The sequence below is a fragment of the Mytilus trossulus genome, chromosome 7 (genome assembly GCF_036588685.1).
Source record: "Mytilus trossulus isolate FHL-02 chromosome 7, PNRI_Mtr1.1.1.hap1, whole genome shotgun sequence".
Classification (NCBI taxonomy): domain Eukaryota; kingdom Metazoa; phylum Mollusca; class Bivalvia; order Mytilida; family Mytilidae; genus Mytilus; species Mytilus trossulus.
In genome coordinates, this window is record NC_086379.1 from 34,270,869 (window position 1) to 34,292,623 (window position 21,755).

General features: G+C 32.4%; 2 protein-coding genes across 3 annotated transcripts; one reads left to right on the forward strand and one right to left on the reverse strand.

The window, feature by feature from the left end:
• Positions 1–337: 337 nt before the first annotated feature.
• LOC134724981 (uncharacterized) lies at positions 338–3,964 on the forward strand. Of its 2 annotated transcripts, none has more exons than XM_063588415.1 (2): positions 338–476; positions 1,251–3,964. In XM_063588415.1, exon 2 carries the CDS (start codon positions 1,266–1,268, stop codon positions 2,853–2,855), a length of 1,590 nt encoding a protein of 529 aa, XP_063444485.1. In that variant the 5' UTR covers positions 338–476; positions 1,251–1,265; the 3' UTR covers positions 2,856–3,964. The 2 variants fall into 2 exon arrangements, with proteins under 2 accessions (XP_063444485.1, XP_063444486.1); XM_063588416.1 differs by having other exon boundaries at positions 1,254–3,964.
• Positions 3,965–17,095: 13,131 nt separating this feature from the next.
• LOC134724982 (uncharacterized) lies at positions 17,096–20,550 on the reverse strand. Its single transcript, XM_063588417.1, has one exon. The coding sequence runs from the start codon at positions 20,393–20,395 to the stop codon at positions 17,618–17,620; it is 2,778 nt and encodes a 925-aa protein (XP_063444487.1). The 5' UTR covers positions 20,396–20,550; the 3' UTR covers positions 17,096–17,617.
• Positions 20,551–21,755: the final 1,205 nt, after the last annotated feature.

Sequence of the window (21,755 nt, forward strand, 5' to 3'; positions counted from 1 at the left end):
ACGAGTGCTGGACTTTTTCTCTTGGTTGAAGACCAATTGGTGGTCTTGTGATGTTTTCTGCTCTTTGTCGGATAATTGTTTCCTCTTTGACACACTCCCCATTTACATTCTCAGTTTTATTACCTGTACAATACGTGTATGAAAAGTCCAGACCAGATATCAAAATTAGTTGAAAAATAGACATTTGCACTGTTATTTCTGTATTAAGTGGGGTTTCCTTTGTTTAGGAAAAACAAATTAACCAGTCAACAATGGTACTTGTATGATTAACGTTTCGATTGAGCATTAAGGAAGAAATTCATGATTTTAACCCATTCACAAGTTGTCAAATAATAACAGGAAGTATTTACGAAACCAAATATAGTTAAATGATTGATACGATGATACGAGCTATATTAGTGCAAATATCAGAATTTACACTGCCTATGTCTTTTGGAATATTTTTAAGCCATTACCTCCAGAAGAAGAAAACATCAGTAAGTAATGTCTATATTTATTTAATTTGTAGGATATTTTTCATATTGAGTCTGTGTATAGTCTGGAATGTGTAACTATCTGATTTTTAATGTAACGAAATTTAAAATAATCAAAATCAACAGCAGTAACTAGTAGATTGGTGGGTGTTTTATACATCCCTAAATTACGGTTATATTGGAGGTTTGTTTTAGCATATATATTTTACAGTTTCAAACATTTATGTAGCGTCAGTTGGTTACTTGTAGCATTTAAAATTAACATTAATATTAAAACCTGTTTATATGACATTGTACGATATGTATATAGCTACTTAATTTTAGACTGAAACTACCTATACAGCTTTTTCTTAATAAAACAAAAGGAATTGAGGTATGATTGCCAATGAAATAACTATCTACCTGATTTCAGAGAAAGCTGATGTAAGCAGGTATAGGCAATCATTCAGCATTCAGTTTTGTTAGACATACCATACGGCACAACATAAGAAAACACTATAAAAAAGACCCACTTGGCTTAACTTAAAAGAACGGAACGAGGGTAAAAAAAAGATTTAAATCACCGAATTAAGAGAACGCAACGCTATTGAAACCTAGGTAAAAGCCAATCAAATATGTTTTGATCGGCCTTGACCTAGGTTTATATGTATACATCTATATAACGTGCTCTCATTCTTAAGTACCAATCAGTACACTTGAACTGATTAAGTGTAAAAATGTCACCGACAGTCTGAAAATGCATCACCTGTATAGATATTTTTTCATTTTTATCTTTAGCAGTTATAATTAGAAATGACTCCGTTTAAAAGACTGTTCAGGGCTATTTTTGTGCTGCCATTTTCTGCTGGAGACCCAAAGAATCAATATCTAGATGGAATAGTCACTCATGATGGAAGTATTTCTGGTGTAGTATTCCTTGTCAGTGTGGTTGTTATTCTTTGTGAAATATTATTGATCGGATCGTTCGGGACTGAGCAGGATTCCACGTTTCTATTCGTAACAACGATGCAAGTGACATCTGGCCTTGCTATATTAATTTGCATAATTCTATTAATTTATGCATCATTGAAACCAGATATACTAGAAGTAAATGATAGCTGGGATGTTAGTAACAACATCATGATGAAGTTTCTATGGCTGTTTACCTTAGCTTGTTTGTCATACAGTTGCATTTTCATTGCATACCATGCTGACTGTCTTATAAATCACTATCCAATCGATGATATCCAAAATCGTATTCTTTGCGATGTTTTTTTGTTTACTTACAGACTAGTCCAAACAGGATTTTTAACCTATTTTTCACAACGAGTTTTTGTGAGTAAACTCAGATTCTATTACGGATTACTTGTCTTATTTTTAATTAACATAACAGTGATAGTCATAGACTTTGCTCACTCGGTCCGTGATGTCAAAGACTTTACCATCAATGCTACACAAATCGCTAAACCAAATACGTGTGCAAGCAATTCCTCGATTAGTTCAGTTTTGCGTAGGGTAGAGGATTTCTTAGAACCCGCTGGACTTGAATATTCTCTATTGACTATTTTATTCATTACACAACTATGGCCGAAGAAGAAAACTATTTCTAAAAACAGCAATTCACCGTCTAACATTCAAGATAGTTCCACTGCTGGGGAATATGAACCTTTAGTCTGTATAAATGAGAACAACTCAATTTATGATCAAATTCAAAAAAATACGAATGTCGAAATAAATAAACGCAGGACTTGGATATTTGCAAATATTGCATTTCCCGTACTTATTTCCATACCAAGCACTATTTTTCTGATTCTGAAAATCAACGCATCAAACGATGAATCAGTAGAAAACGCATTAAACATCTTCAACGGATTTCAAGTGACAATACTTTTGTTTGTTTTAATCAAATGTTTTTACTTACTTCAGTCAGACTGCAAACCGACGAAAGTGGAAAGCCATTTTACATCTAAAGACTATCTTATTCTTGTCAGTTTTGTTGGATCGTTATGTTTATATACTATGAGATTAATTCCATATATTTTACTGGTACATACATATAATCAAAATCCAACAAAGACATATACATATGTTATCACGATTATTGGTATTTATTTTCAAACAGTTTTCTTATTCCAAATGAAAAACTATGGAAAGGCGGAGATTCAATCATCATGGATATCGATAGAATTCACGTGCCTGTTTATGTCCGTAGTTAACTTTATGATATGGGCAGAAGATTCATTTATAGCCGCCCAGTGGGTTTTTGCAAATGATGCGCCTACCATTTTTTATGGTAAAATGGTTTGGGTTGTATATTTTACTCTGCTTTTTCCTTTTGTTATTTTCTACCGTTTTAAATGTTCCGTAGCATTTTATGGCTTGTATCATAGACTGTCAAACTGAGATATAAAAATGATTTGAAACACCATGTTTTATTTCATTAAATTTAGTTGTTGACGAATCATTTAAGTTATACAAAGGTGGATAATCCATATCTGAATTATGAATATCCGAAGCTTGCCGCCAAAACCTCCATCTTGTCAACATAATACTGAATGGAAAAACGATCTTTAAACAAACAGAAAGATTATTGCACACATGTTCGATTTCAGGTAATATTTTGCTCTTATAATTGCAACACACTCAAGACAGTTTAAGTAGAAAATAATTCCAAAGCTGTGCCTATTTTATTTATTACGCTGAAGATGAGTTAACTCTAGTGTGATGCACTAAGCATACTAAACCCCTAACGGGAGGAATTGTGATTGATATTCATATGATGAAGACATAATCTTTTAATCAGTTTAAGTGAGGTCTGGAGCTGGCATGTCAGTAACTGCTAGTAGTCCTTTGGTAATTTATGTATTATTGTCATTTTGTTTATTTTCTTTTGTTACCTATTCTGACATCAAACTCGGACTTCTCTTAGATTGAGTTTTACTATACGTATTGTTGTGTGTTTGTTTTTTCTGCATTGGCTAGAGATATAGGAGGAGGGTTGAGATCTCAAAAAACATGTTTAACCCCGCCGCATGTTTGCGCCTGTCCCAAGTCAGGAGCCTCTGGCCTTGGTTAGTCTTGTATGATTTTTAATTTTAGTTTCTTGTGTGTAATTCGGAGTTTAGTATGACGTCCATTATCATTGAACTTCTAACATATTTGTTTAGGGGCCAGCTAAAGGACTCCTTCGGGTGCGGGAGTTTATCGCTGCATTGAAGACCCATTGGTGGCCGTCGGCTGTTGTCTTCTCTATGGTGGGGTTGTTGTCTCTTTGAAACATTCCCCATTTCCATTCTCAATTTCATTATCATTTTTTGTATGTGAATATGCATTCCGTATCATTTATTAACTAATAAACATATTTGATAGCAGCATTTATTGTTTGTTATATTAAATTTGGTAGAATTATGACTAACAGACTTACACTAACGGATAATTGACTCAATTCACATTTGAACGAGACATGCTTCATTGTAGTAGTAAGTATAACTTTGAAAAGGTACATAGCTTTTTATATATATGGCAATCATCAAATGAGTGTTATTCGGTGGTTTAGATTTTTTTTCGTTAGATGTCATTAGTTTGAAATCATACAATAGCACTGAAATCTGACAAAATATTGATTTCTGAGTATGCGGAGTATACTTAATGTAATATTTAAAGGGGTTTGTGACATTATTTTACTTCATTGTGCAAATACTACCATTTTATATATTCTGCTCTGAAATTAAACGCATAAACTATGGTATGTATTGAAATCTTACAAATCGATGATATGTGTTTATGAAAATGAAACAAAAATGACAGAACTATCATAATGACATAAAGCGTGAAACACGATTGGACTGTGTAAATGAGAGAACTGTCTTTAAAAATACGAATCAAATGATTATCTACAAGTACAAACTTTAGTCCCAAAAGTATGGAACGCCACGACTGCCTTATGTTAATAATCAGCATTATACGCAGTGTTCACAGCATTATATGAAGTGATCACAGCATTATATGTAGTGCTCACAACATTATATGAAGTGATCACAGCATTATATGCAGTGCTCACAGCATTATATGCAGTGTTCACAACATTATATTAAGTGCTCACAACATTATATTAAGTGCTCACAACATTATATTAAGTGCTCACAACATTATATTAAGTGTTCACAACATTATACGGTTTTTGTTGTATGATGAGATTGATGTATGATGAGATTTATGAATGATGAGATCATTCGGTAAACTTCGTTTTTTGGCGGAAATCACCGAATCCAAAATTGGTAAATTACGGTAAATTAATGCCCAGCAAACAAATTTAAACAGTTATTATTACACATGTGATCATTAAGGCAGTGTACAATATTTAAAACGGATTGAAATAAGTAAATTAAGAAGTATGATCAATTTAACCCAAGTTTATTCCACACCATGCCTGGGCATTTGAAACTTATTTTGAGGATTAGTTTCACCATATTCACAACTTAATATGTATATATATTTACTAGAACACATCCGTGATATCGCGGGTCTGTGACTGAATTAAAGAATATAACTATGCGTAAGCCTTATTTTAGTATTGGTATTGTCATCTGATAAAGTCATGCCGATTATAAGATGAAGTTTTCTCTGCTTTTAACATCTTTCTGTTTGAACCCGTAGACCTGGAACTTGTCAATTTAATATTGGTATTATTGATTTTGTTTGGAAAACAAAAGTCTCTGGAAAGGAGTATTTTTTAATCAACAGTTTTGTCCTTTATGAGTTGAATTGAGTTGAATAAAATTGAATCTTTGATTCGCTGTTTTACGTCTAACAAATTGAAAACTGTACATGCTGTACCTATACGCCTTACTTTAAGTCCAGATTTTTATTATTCGTATTGTCATCTTAGAAAGTCATACTGATTAAAGTACTACAATCGGGAACAATGTGACAATGATCGAATTAAGTAGTTTCAACCCTGTGATTACGACCCGTGTATATAGCAAAATCTTAAATACAGTGTTTCGTGGTACTCCTGTCAGATGCGGAACGTACAGATAATGTAAAAGTTAACAGGTGAATATATTATTGGTATCGATTCGACCCGGAACTTCTTAATTATTGGCAATATTCATTATGTGGAAAACAAAAGGGTCTGGAGTGATGTTATTTTTAATCAACAGCATGGTACTATATTAGTTATATATACTCTCAGATCAGTACTTATAGTGTCTTTTTATTGTTGGGATATACAAGTACCCGCCCACATGCACGTTCATTCTATTTTCTTTTTAGATCATATGTATTTATTTTTGTACCCATCTAATGAGTTAATATAAAAAAGAAGATGTGGTATGATTGCCAATGAGACAACTATCCACAAAATACCAAAATGACACAAACATTAACAACTATAGGTCACTGTACGACCTTCAACAATGAGCAAAGCCCATACCGCATAGTCGGCTATAAGGCCCCGATACGACCATGTAAAACAATTCAAACGAGAAAACTAACAAGCCTTTTACAACCGATTTTCATAGTTCGTTCTTATGTTGTTCTGTTACGCCACTATCCCTGGTTAGAGGGAGGATACCAACATCACGCTAACATGTTAAAACCCGCCACATTTTGCATATATGTGGCCGTCCCAAGTCAGGAGGAGCCTTTATTTCAGTGGTTGTCGTTTGTTAATTAATGTGTTATATACATGTTAGTTTTTCGATCTTTTGTTTGTACATAAATTAGGAATAATTTTCGTTTATCATTTCGGGGCCTTCTATAGCTGACTATCCGGTATGGGCTTTCCTCATTGTTGAAGGTCGTACTGTGGCCGTTTAGCTGTTTAAAATTTCTGTGATGTCATTTTGTCTCTTGTGGAAAGTTGTTTCATTGGCAAGCATAACACTTTTATATATATATGTACCGTGCAAACTGACGAACAAACGTAGTAAACGTTTTATCCATCCCCACGAACTCAATTTTCATAAGAGATGATAACTTTAAATGAAAATGTTAAACAGGGTCTTGAAAGGGTAAATTTTTCTATGAAAGTTTAAATTTCTATATAAGACTGCTGATCATATTTAGAAGACAATCTGAGTACTTGCCGTGCTAAAAAGCTTGTAAACAAATTGAATAATTGATGTAAAGTTATGTTTAACACCTACAGTGAAATGCTTTAAACTGTATTTTCCATATCTGTTAGACACTTATTCATGTAAAAATGCCCAATTCTGAAAATCGATGCCAAAAATGACTCTATCATGACATATATAAGCTAGCGTAATATGGCACCTATGTGTTATAGAAAGCTGACGGTTTTATTTAAAAGGTAATTAAGCTTTTTAAAACTGAGTACGGACTATAAAGTGGCACCTTGCTAAATTTCTTCAGTAGGAAATGAACTCGAGAATATATCATACAAATTTTCCTTCGATATTTCATTAAATAAACTTTTTATTATTTAACTTACATTTTGCCATTCGTATTTCTTACGACGAACAGAACTTCTTCAATCATTCACCTCTCAGTTTCATCTTTTCCTTACTTATTTCAATCAGTTTTAAATATTGTATGCTACCTTATGATAACATGATTTTAATAACTTTTTAAATTTGTTTTCTGGGCATTATCGTTATTTACCAATTATGGATTCGGTAATCTCCGCTAAAAAACGAAGTTTACCGAATGATCTCATCATTCATAAATCTCATCATACATCAATCTCATCATACAACAACAAACGTATAATGTTGTGAGCACTTAATATAATGTTGTGAGCACTTAATATAATGTTGTGAGCACTTAATATAATGTTGTGAGCACTTAATATAATGTTGTGAGCACTTAATATAATGTTGTGAGCACTTAATATAATGTTGTGAGCACTTAATATAATGTTGTGAGCACTCAATATAATGTTGTGAGCACTTCATATAATGTTGTGAACACTGCATATAATGCAGTCATCACTGCATATAATGCTGTGATCACTTCATATAATGTTGTGAGCACTACATATAATGCTGTGATCACTTCATATAATGCTGTGAACACTGCGTATAATGCTGATTATTAACATAAGGCAGTCGTGGCGTTCCATACAAAAGTGTCTTTATGGCGGCATAAGGTCACGTATTCTCTGTCCCATTCTACGCGGGTTTTTTTAAGTTTGTTTTTTTTTTTGGGGGGGGGGTGTTTTTTTTTCGCTCATCTGGTCATATATAGAGCTATATTAACTGTCATAAAAACGTTGAGTCAATTACCGTCTGATATCAACATTTTAAATGTCTCCTTCTGCAAATCTACGAAATAAATTTACTTATATAAGTTTATATAATTGATTCATAGGTAGTTTCTAGATTATAGTTTATAAACTATTTATATTTCGGTACACAATAATGAGTATTTTGTGGCCTGTAGTTTGTCTTTTTGTCGTTTGAGTTCTATTTAACCAATGTGTTTTCTGTCTTGTTTGCATGAGGGTGATGCATGCAAAACAGGCGTGGCCTACCCTGCCAAAAACGCACCAGTTCTCCTCCAAAAACTTTGGGTTTTGAATTATGTGACTGTCGGATTTGTCATTATGTGATTTTAATGTAACAAATTGATTTGCGATACTTTAAATTTTTGACTTGTCATTTTCGTTGGTTCATTTCTGTCATATTTGTTTTTCGTAAATTGTTTCTAATTAGGTCGTTTTTCTCATTTTCGAAGGCATCTCGGTTGTCTTTAATAGCTTACATCTACCTATTTGAACTCTGGTGGATAGCTGTCGAATTGGCAACCTACCACATTTTATTTTTATATTGTTCACATCATTTCTAGATATGACATATGAATATAGTGTACGTAACGTTCACATAATTTTATAATTAATATGTCATATCTAGAAATAATTAATGATGATATAAAATAAAATATGAAATATGAAATTCTGCGCACAGTTCTGTTTCCATTAAATGTTTTTTAGTTTTTTAACAAGTGTGTTATTGCTCGAAACTCATTATTCACCTTATTTCGCGGAAATTGATATAAAAAAGCAACCTATAAGTTGTGTGCTATGTTTGTTCATCAGCAATTATTTTGTAACCATCTTATACTTTTCTTATCCGATCATGAGAGTAACGGGGAAGGGTCATATTTTTTGGTGAGTGTAGAAATAGAAACCCTCTGCAATGTGCATTGTATTCAAGATTCACAAATATGCGGTTTTTAGGATACAAATCTGAATGTTTACTAGATTTCTTTGACTTCGTGTGTTCATTTTGTTTATAACTATACTAAACCGAAAGGAAAATATACACACAAATAAATTGATTTATCGTCCACAATATAATACAACGATGAGCAAAGTCTATACATTGAAGCCTTGCTGTATTGATATGTGCTTACACATTTTCAAGTTCGTGGCAAGTTTTTTCAAAATAAAATTATAGATTTAATAAAAAAAAATACCTTAAAACAGATATTATTACATATAAAAAAGACGATGTGGTATGCTTGTCAATGAAACTATTCTCCACAAGAGACTAAATGACACAGAAATTAACAACTCAGCTATAGGTCATCGTACGACCTTCAAGAATGAGGACATAAGATATAAGACATATAGCTTTATTTAGAGTAGGTATTATATATACATTACAAGTAAAAACATAAGCTCTGAAGAGCTTTTAAAACCGACAGAGCAACAAGTCAATAGGACAAAAATGAACAAATCCCATACCGCATAGTCAGCTAGAAAAGGCTCCGAAATGCCAAATGTAAAACAATTCAAACGAGAGACTAACGGCCTTATTTATGTACAAAAATGAACGAAAAACAAAATATCACATCAACAAACGACAGTCACTGAATTATATGGACATGTATATCATGGCTTGCATTTTTACAAATATTTGAATGTGATATGTCCGTTTGAATGTCTTTCCTACGTTCTTTTCTGTACGTAAAAAGTTAAACTGATTCGCCCTGTTTACACATGAGTTACATCCTTATCTTGTACACATTTTTTTTTATAGACAAAATGTACATGTATATATCTAAATCATTTAAAATAAATACAATGTCATTTGCAGAATTCTGCTAACCAATAAGTACTTTATGATACTTATTATATTAGCGTCAGCATTAAAGAATGAACTTTTACAACTTGACCTTGCATAGCAACTAAGGTTTCCAATAAAGCAGATTCGAAAGCTGATTTCTCGTCATTAATCAAACTTCACATCTTTAATTAAACATCACAAAACAATACTTAAATTGAAGATTTATCTTTAATTGTGAACTTAATTGTGTCTCTTAATGAATAACAAAGACATTTTGTATATGGAAGCAAATCAATTGTCCGCCTCCATTTTTTATATTTATAAAAGGAGTAAATTAAAAACCATATAGTTTCGTCTTTTGAATTACAGTGTACACTAGTTTGATTTAACGCTCTCGCAAGTAGGTTAAAATAGTTGAGAAATGTCGCACGATACTGGTGTCACCTAACGTTGGAGTCTTGAAGACGTACGCCAAAACAAAAACATTAGATGGCGCAGGTTACAAATGATAGATTTTCATGAGGGAAATACCCTTTAAGAACTTAAAATTCATATTTTTCTTAGGTAACAGATACTAATTAAGCTTTTCATTAACAAATAAAAAATAAAAATGTAAATTGAATTGAAATCATTTGAATAATATACATTTTGATTACAAAAGCAATAGGGTTCTTTTTAATACACTACACATGCACTCATGTATACAATCCAAAATGTTGAGGCAAATGGACTAAAGTATACGTGTATCTAGCATGGCAGCGTCATTGAGTTTTTTTTACAAATATATACAAGGGAAGCAGCGGGAATAATAGGTATTGTCATTTCTATTATTTTGTATTGTAGCCGGATAGGCATATCGCTCATAACAAAGTCCGGAAAACACATCTGTTCCGCGAGGAAATCTTGCCCCTCCAATGAATTGGTAGAGCTTTTACCTTAATCATCAAACGTTATCTTCACAAGCAACCAAAAACTAGCCGTACGGTATTCCGAACCTTTGGTGAAAACCGCAATAAATATTTTGTTACATAACTTCAAAATCGTATGTTGGGACAATGTATCGGACATTATAGTTTTATCTGATATCTCGTATTTTAGATTATAAATTTATGAGAAATTAATATATAAATAAAGAGATTGTTTTGTACTTTTATCAACAATACGTTTTTATGTAGCGAATAGCACTATATCAAAAAATATTATGAAAAAAAAAGAAAAACGTAACCCTAGTATGTCAGTTTGGTTTGAAGGGGATAAAATGTTGTACATTGTTATTCAACTCAAATAAAAAGAAATTGTTCATTAAAAAACCTGATTACCGTTAGAGGCGAAAGTATGAGCTTTGTACAAAATACGAGTATAATAATTATTTACTTACGACATGGTGATTGCTCTGTTATTCCCTTTTTTTAGGACAATTTCGAAAAGTAGTCATTTTTTCGTGCATGAGACACGTAATTTGTATCATCTTCATCCCTTTTCTCCAAATTCAGGCTTTTTGAAGAAAGAAACCGACAATACATCATCGACCAATTATGACGTGCTTTGTTCTAGACAAAAATTTTATATCGGTTGGTGAAATTTTTTATAATTATGTTTTTTACGATATTCAGAATTTTCCAATACTTAAAGTGTAACGCGAAACAAGGAAATAATATAAAAAATGAAGTTTTTTTAAAACTTTTACTTAATGAAACAAGTCTGTTACATATTCAAAATTGCAATATTCTGAAAGTTGAATTTAAAAGCTTTAAAATGATATGTTACACTTTAGCATTTCAATTGCTATGTTTATAAATTAATGACATGCATGTGTCTTGTCCACAATTTCACCAAAATAACACCAGTATCGACTGTTCAGATAGACGTATATTTAAGATTTTATAAATCACTAGGTTTAAAAACATTTTGAACATCCTTAGGGAATGACCATTTAACTTCAAGGTGGGGTTAAGGTTTTTTCTTAAAAAAAATATTATGATCCCCATTTTGTTAAAAATAAATATTCTGGTCAAGCAGATGACAAAACAAATATTCTGATGCAGATTTTCTCCCTTACCTTATAGTGTGAAACTGTGAAAAAAATGATTTGACCGATAGCGTCGAAAAACTAAATAAATTTGAAAGAGAAAAAAAAATAACCCCCTCCCCCCTTGCAGTTAAATGGTTGCTCCCTTTGAGTAAAATACCAAATCAATTTGCATATTTAATTTTGGTTAAGAAAACCCATAAATCCACTTCTTTTACCTCCCTAATTAACTTTCCTCAAAATATGTTTTATTCCAATCAAGCAAGTAAAAAATGTTACAATGTACCCTTCAAAAGGAATTTTTCCAAACATTTCGTATACTTTTATTAACAGTGACCCTTCACTTTTAAACGATAATTGACCGTTATGTAAAAGTATCGTCCCAATCAAACACGGGAATGTTTTTTTCATCGATTTCTAGGTAACGGGACATTATTTTTTTAACTATTGACCCCACACAATTGGGTTTCTTTTCTTTTTTCAAGATTCCATCTGGATTAGTTTCATTCCAATCAATAAAAGGTGCGTTTTTACGGTACACATATGCATTTTATTCGATCTCCACCCATTTTTGCCAATAACCATGGTAGTGGCGTTTGGTAAAAAATTGCAAGTTGAAGACTAAAATCGGATGTCGTTTGATTAATCGATTGGAAAATCGAAACACTCGGACAGAACGTTTTTACAATTTACCTGGGATACGGTATCGAATCCGATTTAATCGGATGGAAAATCGAACTGTGAAAACGCACCTTAAGGGATATTAGTTTAAACATATTTTATTTGCGGAATATAAGCAAAATGGATTAGACACAAGTAAATCATACTTATGAAGTCTTCTCCATAATACAATATAAATTTACAATAATAGTATAATATAATGGACATGCATATAAAACAAACAGTTTATACAATATATATAATACTAGCTTTCATAGGTAAACAAAGAGGAGAGAAAGTAAAAAGAGAAAAAGGGATATTCGAGATACCATTTGAAAATCATTAGTTTCAACCTGACGAACGGACAAAGCGATTACTACATGATTGTATTACTATATGCTAAAATTAAGAGTCATAATTCATAAAAAAAAAAATGTTTAAGGCTCCGAATGCCATCTTGTTCGCATTTTGTTCTTTTAAGCAAAACACGAAAGTAAAACATGGTAAACAATCACGAACCTTGTAACTTTCGTATTGGAGGAACTCATGATAATGGGTAAACATCTAAATTGTAAGGTAAATACAAAGAGATTATGGTTCATATGTCCTCAATACAGTATATCCTATGATAACTGTAATATACATCTGCATTGAACTATCAGTCGATGCTTGGTTCTAGTTCTTTCTCTAATCATTTAAATACATGTAGTTTTAACATATACCGAGAAAAACATTTAACGGATAATAATGACAAAAATATTCGTACATCCTTTAAAATCTATCCTAATGTGCAATAACTGTAAAAAGATATTCAATTATTACGAATGATTGATAATTATTGGTTGCCTAACGTCCAGTGGCAAATGTTTCATACATTCAGTTTCCAGGCCGTTCGGGGTGATGGTCGGGGAAATTTGGCATGCAAGTTTGAAGTGAATTCATGCAATATAAGGAAGTGATATAAATGTATGTTTTATTTAACTTACGTATTATATATAATTATTCATTGTAAAAAGCTTTCACAAGAATTCAAAATCATCTAAATATATCATGCATGTACTCATGAAATTAAAATCTCGTCTATTTAAACTATTATAGTTAAAAATAGAATGAATTCCAGGAACTAGATAAAGAGACCTGACACGATATATGTAAACCGACGCTTGTATAACTAGAGATATAATTATATATTCAATTAGCTTTTTATGCCTCGTTCACAAGTAAATTTAATTCGAATTGAATTCGAATCGAATGCGAATCAAATTCGCTAATCGCGTTTACATGTACTCTTCTTTTCGAATAACGTGTGAACTCAGCATTACCTTGCTTTTGATTTGAAGATTTTCTAATAATTTAAGGACTAACTTTGAATTCGTTTGTACAATCAGTTGTATTACTCGTTCATGTATCCTAAACACCAACGATCATGGACATCATTCGGGTTTTCAAAAACTTAGTCCGTTGACTAAAATTGTATTAATCAAAAGATAAGTTCGTTTATCTGGATTTATTTGGTAATTGTATATATGCAATTTCTTTAAAAGTTTAATTTTAATTGTTACCTAAATAACACTAACATTTCGATTTATGCAAATTTTTGATAATTATGTATTAGATATAGGAAGATGTGGTATGAGTGCCAATGAGACAACTCTCCATCAAAATAACAATTATTAAAAGTAAACCATTATAGACTAGTAAATTTCAAATATTTGGCATGCATGATAATTAATACTTATCTTGAAACTGTCCGTATATAGAAAACATGACAAATGTTTAATATATATATAGATATTATATAAAATGTGTTCAATGTTTAAATAATTTTGCTATCTAGATAATATTAATTATTCATGAATTTATGGGTGTTTAACGTGTAGTAACAAATATTACATGTATATCTAGGTGGTATAACATAACTTTATTGAAAAATAGAAAAGCTGATTCATCTAACTTGAAGTTCTTTGTTTTATTAACAACTTGCACATGTCATGTGTTAATTCCGTACACGAACTTACATGTATTATTATAACATGTCAACAATTCCGTTTCCTCATTTATAATAACTCATGATCACTTACAAAATGTTTCCCTTTATTATAATCAGATATGGCAATTGTATTTTTGAGTGTATTTATGATGTTGTATTAGTGTATCAAACCAGAAGAACTACTTCTGCGAGAACAATGTCAGACTCTGTTCTTTTACCACAAGTCGTGGGGAAACCTGTTGGATGCAAATGTATGTTATGGCACGGCGCATTAATCGCTGTCGGTGTTAGAGAAATTGCTGTCTGATGTAGACGTAATTGTTGCCTGATGTAGAGTCGAACTTGAAACGAAGGAAACCCATGGTCAAGTCTTTAAAAATGCCAGACAAAAGTACAATAAATTATAATTTTCTAAGTTAACACAAATTTGAATAATAAAGAAAAACATGTTTGTTTTTATTATTTTCTAAGTAGAAAAATAATAAATATTTAAGCCAAAATTTCGTAATTGAGATATTGACAATTTGATTTAAGTAACTGTTTAAGAATATTTTACCTAGTACTTTTAATCTAAACTTATCTATTTTATTATAATCGTAACTCGCATATATTTTGAAGTACATTGTAGGTCCCTTTGACAATATTTATGATATTGACTTGAAATTAATGATTGTATACTTATGAAATGATTAGCCATGATTATTCATCGTTCTTAAGTCATTACATTATTTTATAAGATTACGCCTTAGCTTGTTGTTCGCACGGTGTGTGAAATATTTTGTCACAATTTCTCTTATATCTACATGTATTTGCTTGATACTTCTGCACAACAAGTGGACATAACCATGTTTTTACTGTTTTGACCTGAAAGCAAAATGGCGTGAATCAATAAATTTGTACATAGAGTTGTAAATAACAAAACAGCACTTTTTAAACAATGACTATCGCCAGACTATTTGAACTAAGCAGATTTGTTCTACATGTACAATGATACTGTGACAAAGTGTTTACAAGATCTTCACGGCTACCTAAGAAACATATTTAACCCTGCAACATTATGTATGTGCTCAGTCAGGAGATTGAAATACAATGGTTGTCGATTGTTGCTGTATTTTATAGTTTTTTTTCGTTTCTTGTTTTGCACATGCATTTAGCCATTAGTTTTCTCGTTTGAGTTAGTTTGTCATTTCAGGGTCGATTATATACTATTCTATGCGTTATGGGGTTTGCTCATTTTTGAAGGCAGTATGATGAACTTTTCATTGCATACATCCACGTCTTTGGTGGATAGTTTTCTCTTTGGCAATGGTATCGCATCTTCCTATTTTATATGGTGTTTTAAAGACAAACACGTAAATTGAGACTTCTCTCGTATAAACAACGTCAGATGGTCCAGTATTAATACCGGCGTCACACATCAGCGTATAGCTTTGACGTACGCTGGACGTGTTAACGATCATGTACGCTGCCAACACGCTAGTAATTTTAGATGCATTCAAACTGTCAATCATATCTGTAGCGTGTGCACAACGAGCTTTAAGCGTTTATTGGGCATACGAGAAGCGTACCTAAGCGTTTATCTGGCGTTCAAGAAACGTACGTTGGCGTTTGTCTAACGTAGATGGAATGCACGCTACGAAGGTAAAAAGTTTCTTGAACGTATTTGAGACGCATCCCGGTCGTGTGTTGGACGATCTATTATGGGGTGTTTGTTACAAACACACCCGCATACGTTTTAGTTAAAGTCGAACGATCTTGAAGCGTATACAACGTGCCTTAAACGTGTCTAAAAGTTATCTGTAGCGCGTTAAACGCGCTTGTAGCGTATGTATAACGTGCATGTAGCGTACATGTATACGCTTGACACACGCTTGAGCTGGATGAAAATTTTTATGCTGCATAAAAATTTCCACGAGTTGTAGCGTTTACCAATCGTATACCTTTGTATTTCGACGTACTTAAAACTGATGCAGCGCGAGTTTAACGATTGGTTAGCGTTCCTCTGGCGTGCAACTAACGTATACCGACTTTTTTTTATATAAATAAGGTCGTTTGTTTTCTCGTTTGAATTGTTTTACATGTTCTTATCGGGGCCTTTTATAGCTGACTATGCGGTATGGGCTTTGCTCATTGTTGAAGGCCGTACGGTGACCTATAGTCGTTAATGTCTGTGTCATTTTGGTCTCTTGTGGACAGTTGTCTCATTGGCAGTCATACCACATCTTCTTTTTTTTTTATATTTGTCAATTTTCTCTGTACGTTTGGTGCACATCGGTCTATACGCCAATGTGTGACGCCGGCATTAACTGGTTTGCCTTTTGAACAAGTTCTTAAACTGACACTCACAAGGATTAAAAAAAACTGACTTGCAAACAAACAGTGCATGCCAAGTGTGGCGTCGTATATCTTGGCGTGCACTGTAACTTGTAAGGCTTCAAACAGAACCACGAAGCTACAAAAACACTTAATATGGTGGTCGGTCGGATCAGTCAGACTCGGTCTAGGAGAGAGACTCATGTATATATTTCATTGATAACAAAATATGGACACAACGTGAATCAAAATGATAGAATTACGACAGTTAAAATATGTACTGTTAGTACAATAGAATATGTGAGCGAAAGGGTTAAAAAATATACCAAACGCACCAAAGTTAGGGTATAATGTTTTTGATACGTCCGTCTGTTGGTTAGTCCAGTTCTTGTTATCACAATTCATCTGAAACCAAGCAACAGAACGTCATGAAACATAGTAAATACATAAATTATGCCTTGCTTCTACCAGACCTAACACCCATGTGACGTTATCGGTGTTTTTCGTTTATTTTCAAATATAATATAGGACGACGAAGCGCAGTGCATGTTGTTTTATTTTTCATCGTACATTTTTCAACGGAACGACATGTATTTCAAAAATCATTTTATTGTGCTCTCGAGCAGTTATACAATCTGTAATTGATATTGTTTTTTCGAAAACATATTTCCATAACATAATGCATAATTATGTAAAACATTGATATAAAGTTTTAAAGACATTCAAGCAAACATTTACAAGTATCATTAAGTTTATAAACACTTTAAAGTTCCATATAAATTATTTAGCACAAATATTTATATTAAAGTATGTCTTCATCTTCAATGATAGATACGCATATAATTTGCAGGTACATTTTACAAGTTTGTATCCATTTACGAATACTGCTACAGACAGTGTCTCCAAACTCAAACTTAAAATCTTAAATTTATCTTTGGCTTTGTCTTGAACTTTTATATTGAAAAGGAATTTACAAAACTCTTCTAAGCAATTACTATCATTAGGATAGAAGGTTAATGCAGGAACAGGTTTGAAGAGGAAGGTTGTAATCTACAATGGAAAAAAACAAGGGAAAGGAAAATATTCGTTAAAATATTACACTTTAAATAAATTAAACTACACTCTTCTATTATACAATTTTTTAAACATTTGAAACTCGTACCAGATTGTCGTAAATTAAAAGATCTACATCATTTGATAGCGTTTGATCATTATTTACGGAAGCAACAAAACGCGTCGGAATATTTGTGCCTTTATTTAACAGATTTTTGGTTTCAGAATCACTGTTTTCCGTAGCTTGTGTGTTCTTATTAGTGTCATTAATTTGATTGTAGTTCTCTTGTACCTCCATATCTGCGATGTCCCAGTTTTGAACATAATTTTCAATTTCTTTACGCAAGTTACTTTTAAAACTAAGGTTTTCGGTATCCAATCCTAACGCATCTTTTGATTTGAATAAAACATTTCGGAACACCCATGGTAAAAATCCGCCAGCAAGGGTCGCTAACATTTGATTGGTTCCCGATATCTGATATTCATCTCCGAATGCTAAAACTATCAGCACAACAAACATTAAGAAAACGCATATACACAAAAAACGCCATGTAGCTTGAACTACATTGAAAATTAAGGGACCGGGAACCCCCACAGTGTTCATATAACACGAAGCATTAAAAAACTTTTCCGGAAGATACGGTTTATCATTCACGTCTAAAAATAGAATTAATCGACGTATTTGCCATTTCGGAATTCCATCCTTCACAATAAGTTTTACATTTTCAGTATCCTTTTCGATTTCCTCTGAATCGTCCATTTGCACTTGAAATGCTGTGTTCTTTTGATCATCAGAACTTGCTATTTTTTCAACTTTTTCGCGCATCTTATTAACGATCAATCGATTGATCAATTTGTTGAATTCCAGATATTTATCTGATATTCCCTTAAAACAATCCCTTGCATAAAGTACTAACATAAATATCAAAGAGATATATTTCAACATTGCTGATGCGTTCATTATTATTCCTATGATGGTATAAATGAATATTTCTGTGATAAACAGGACCATCTCCATGGTAAGTAAAATGAAAGATATGACGGTTAAGAAACAAGCAATGAGAACAAAAAGCTGTAGAAATCGGTTTTTCATCGAAATAGTTTCTGGTCGTTCTACGGTTTCCTTGCTTGATAAGACATCTAAATGAAACGTGTCTCGACATTCTTTTAAAATGTTTTTAAATTGAAGGCAAAATGATCTACTAATACATTGCTTTCCATATGGCATCAAATAAGCAACAAAATGAACAAATAAACGTAAAACTAAATTCACTGTTGGTAAACAGTAAAACGCTAAAACTCCAAAAACAACCGGTAAAACAAAAACTACATAAATTCCAAATATCAAAAATCCAAAGATGCCACACTTCTCAAAAGGAACTAATAAAACTAATGCGGACCATTCGAGAGCTTTAAAACATGACATTTCACGCATGTCTCTCAAACATTTTCTCATTACTAACTGCAGTTTTAGTTTGACTTTGTGACTTACTATTCCAAAAACCATAGCATCAAGTACAATAATGAAATAACATAATAGAAACAACACGTGAATTGGTGTAAGCGAATTGGTCAAGTTCCATTGAAACGAAAGCGTCATGTTTCGTATTATGGCTGCTTTTTCCATCTCTAATGTATGTGGTTTTTCATACCAGTAGAAGAAAATTATTCTAATAATCCACGGAACTGAAATCCCTATCAGTATCAAAATTCGCATGAATTGTTTAAGGCACCGAAACCAAGAATGTCTGGAATTGACTGTATTTAACTCACCCATGCTTTCATTGCTACCTCTTTTATTATTATTATCTTTTTCTTTTTCATTGGTCAGATGCCCAAAAATGCTTGCTTTGCAGCATCGGCCAAATTTTGATATCTTTCGTATATGACATTTCACAAACATTGTATAGAATGTCTTCATAATTCCGACCGGAACGTAATTAGCAGGTATAAGTCTTCGATATTGTACATCAATGTTCATTTTCCATAACGATAACGTTTGAATTTCGTTATGTGGAATATTTTGAACGTTTCGATAAAGTGAGGGCATAATCTTTAATTTCCCAATCGACACAACACTTTGTACAGTATCTTTAGGTGGAGGAATGTCCGTCTTCATTACTGTGATTTGTAATGGCTTCATTAATTTATGTTCATACATGCTTCTACCATATTTCTTTCTGTAGAATGAATCTGGAATCAGATATGGACTAAACATAATGGCGAAAACATTTATAATAATTACACAAATAAAGACAACATTAATCCAAAAATCATAAATTAATTTTTCGCATACTATATTTCCATCCGGGTCTTTGTGACAGCAGCGATAGAAGAACTTTGCATTAGAATTATCCTTTCCGATATGCATATTGCAGATATACTCGTGTTCACTCAAACTTCCTCCGTCCTTTCCAGGTTTAAAGTCAGACAATAAAAGATCTCTTAAATTGTTTTCTGCGATCGTTGAATTAAAATGCAACAAACAGTTTTCTGGTTTTTGTACTAAAGACACCTCCATATATCCGGTTTCTAATGACAAGGTCGTTAATGAAAGTTGCTCGAATTCCGGTCTTAGAAACAATAAGCTTCGTCCATGCCGGCCAGCTATCCTCACCCAGTCCATAGGCCTATACAAATCTCCACGATATGTATCCGAAAAAGGATTTATTTGATTAGTAAATATCAGACGAATAAATGTAACTTTCTTTCCGTCCTCAAGCAGTAGTTTCATTTTGTCTCTTACTCCACTATCAACGGTTTCTATTGAACAATTATATTCTGAGATATATCCAAGATGTTGAGCTGCATATATCATTTTATGAGAACACATTAAAAAAAGAAATCCACAAATCAAGTTAAACATTGTGACACAAAATGAAGCGTAAACCTTCCGGTAAAATTATTGCACACCCATGCACATACACTTGTTATTACCCGAGTGACTTCCTTAAATATTTATATTTATATGTTAATTTTGTATCCATTTATTACATTTAAATTTAGAATATTCTATTGAAAATCAACCACTGGCAATTAACCATTTTATCGAAATGAAATTGACAAAAAAGTAAGCTTATTATTAATAAGGAAGCTTTCTTTGTTTATTCATGCGTGTTCACGATTAATTTAAATAGGACTGGTGTAAATTGCAAATGGATTTGGATATTTAAAAAGTGAAAATTTATACCGCATTTAAAGTTATTATTCGTTTCACTAATTTTCAGTTTGTCACTCGTAAACTATCATGGATTAAACTGCATTTAATTTAGATATACATGCATGTATGTACACTGAAATGGATTAAAATGCATTTAATTTAGATATACATGCACATATGTACAATACAAACTACATGTATTACTGTCACTGCTGTATTGCTGAAAAAGAAGACTCCGGTCATGATTTTATGTTCCCTTAAGAGAATAATGGACGTACTTCAGCCCGGTTAAATATAGACATATAAAGATGATTTCCACCCTATAAATACATTTATATTTCAGATATTGATATAGCAAATCAAATATTTGTTTGTCTTCTTGACTTAATATTTCTCAAGCGCAACTGTTATTGTTTCGTATTAAGATCTTTAATACACCAGTCAAAATTTAACCTAATCCAAACACTTATTCACTAGTTTGGTAGATGAGGACCAGCAAACAAAAATAACTAATAAATTATCGTCATGTTTGATATTGATAGGATTTAACTAACATTATTTTTTTTTAATATCATGAAAAGCTATGCACAAGGTCATATAAAAAGGAAAAAATTTGATATGATTGCCAATGAGACAACTCTCCACAAGAAACAGAAACTAACTACTATAGGTCATCGTATAGCCTTCAACAATGAGCAAAGCCCATACCGCATAGTCAGCTATAAAAGACCCAGAAATGACAAATGTAAAGCAATTCAAACGAGAAAACTAATGGCATAATTTATGTACACAAAAAATGAACGAAAACAAATTTGCAACACATCAACAATCGAAAACCACTGAATTACAGGCTCCTGACTTGGGACAGGCACATACATACATAATATGGCGGGGTTAAACATATTAGCGGGATCAAACCCCACTTCTAACCTGGGACAGCGGTGTAACAGTACACCATAAGAACGAACTTTAAAAATCAGTCGAAAAATGCTTAACTCATCCGATGGATACGACTTGAAATACATCTAACAAAAACACAGAGTGGCCGGGTACTCGTATAGCCCAA